Below are 1,340 nucleotides of genomic sequence, written 5' to 3'. Positions count from 1 at the left end.
ATTCGAGAAGACCTGAATTCTGCTTTCTTCCTTGACGCTGTTGCTCGAGAAGGGTACAACTCCATCCAGCCAGGAGCCCTCATTCTAGCCAAAGGAGATGAAGTGGTGGTTGTTGAAAACACGTTAGTTTTTCATTTCCCTATTTTCCCAGCGCTCTCAAACAATTGATTTCAAATTCCTCTTTTTCTTTCAGCGGTCAGGACTGGTTTGGACAAAACAAAAAGAATCAGCAGTTCGGAACATTTCCGAGATCGGTGGTGTTCGCACAAACAAACCACGCGGTCGCGGCGGCATCCGCTGTTACTCCACAAGTTGGTTTTTTTTACCCATTCCAAGTGTGTAGTGCTCAATGATTGTGTAAATTTTTTTTACAGAAGGTTCCGACAGCTCCAACGATCAGAATGAGACCAGAACCAGTGATTCAAGCGCCTCCACCTCTTCCATTCGCGTCTAAACCTCTGAATAATAACACAAAAACGTCATACAACGATCGGACGTCGAGAATTTCCATGCCGGTTGCTGGTGAGTAACTTTTATTATCCTTTTTTCAAAATAACCACCCTATCTCCCCTTGTCTCTTTTACCTCATGTCCTCCCCTCCAGGCTCCTTCATCCACACCGGTCACGGAGATCCACTCGGAGGTCAATCGTAGGGAAACCCATCGAATATCGACGATTTGTATCTGAAAAATCCTGTGAAAGGAGTCCCATTGTCAAGGTTTGTCCTTTGCCTCATATTTCCTCTTGTCACCTGACCCTCTGTGTTTTTAGTATGTCCAATGGCGCTCAAGTTATCGCTAGTAAGGAGTTGCTCACTAACGGAGGCAGAAGCACGCACACACCTGGTAGGAATTTATTATTGTTTGAAAAAAAAAACAAGTTGGCTGTTTTAGTCGTCTTCAGTTTGTACTAAAAACCAGATCAAAATAGCAGAAAAAAGTTGGCAAAGTTTAGATTCACTATTTACCTTTTAGTATTTATCATTCTCAAAAATGAAAAAAAAATTGAGAAAAAAAATCTTGCGTCTTTGTCGTTTTATGTTTGTTAACATTTACCCCATTGTCAGCTGCTCCAACCAATCCTGCCATGTCCAAGATTCGAACTCTATCGCTTGATCTACCGGAATACGATGATTTCGACCGTGCGTTTGATGATGGATTCTCCCCTTCGAAGATTGAAATGCCACGTGGCTTTGGTATGTTTTGTCCGACTCGTGTAGCCCAGAAATTAACACCTTGTTTTGATTTTCTCATTATTAATCGATATTTAGCTTCAGGAAACGACATCATCATCAGCAACGGGAACAGATCAGAGGAAACGATTTTGATCAAGGCACCAGA

General features: G+C 42.2%; 1 protein-coding gene across 1 annotated transcript in view; it reads left to right on the top strand.

Moving 5' to 3' along the window:
• CBG15950 overlaps positions 1 to 1,340 on the top strand; it is a gene marked incomplete at both ends in the record, with an annotated part of 5,190 nt that overhangs the window by 2,286 nt on the left and 1,564 nt on the right. The window contains 3 exons of the mRNA XM_045238929.1: positions 194 to 311; positions 375 to 522; positions 1,067 to 1,195. Coding sequence (XP_045095957.1) covers positions 194 to 311; positions 375 to 522; positions 1,067 to 1,195 — 395 coding nt within the window. The remainder of the gene's footprint in view (positions 1 to 193; positions 312 to 374; positions 523 to 1,066; positions 1,196 to 1,340) is intronic.

This window comes from Caenorhabditis briggsae (assembly GCF_000004555.2).
Source record: "Caenorhabditis briggsae complete genome, chrX, whole genome shotgun sequence".
Lineage (NCBI taxonomy): Eukaryota > Metazoa > Nematoda > Chromadorea > Rhabditida > Rhabditidae > Caenorhabditis > Caenorhabditis briggsae.
Note: the sequence above shows the minus strand (reverse complement) of the source record. Positions and strands in the feature narration are given on the sequence as shown.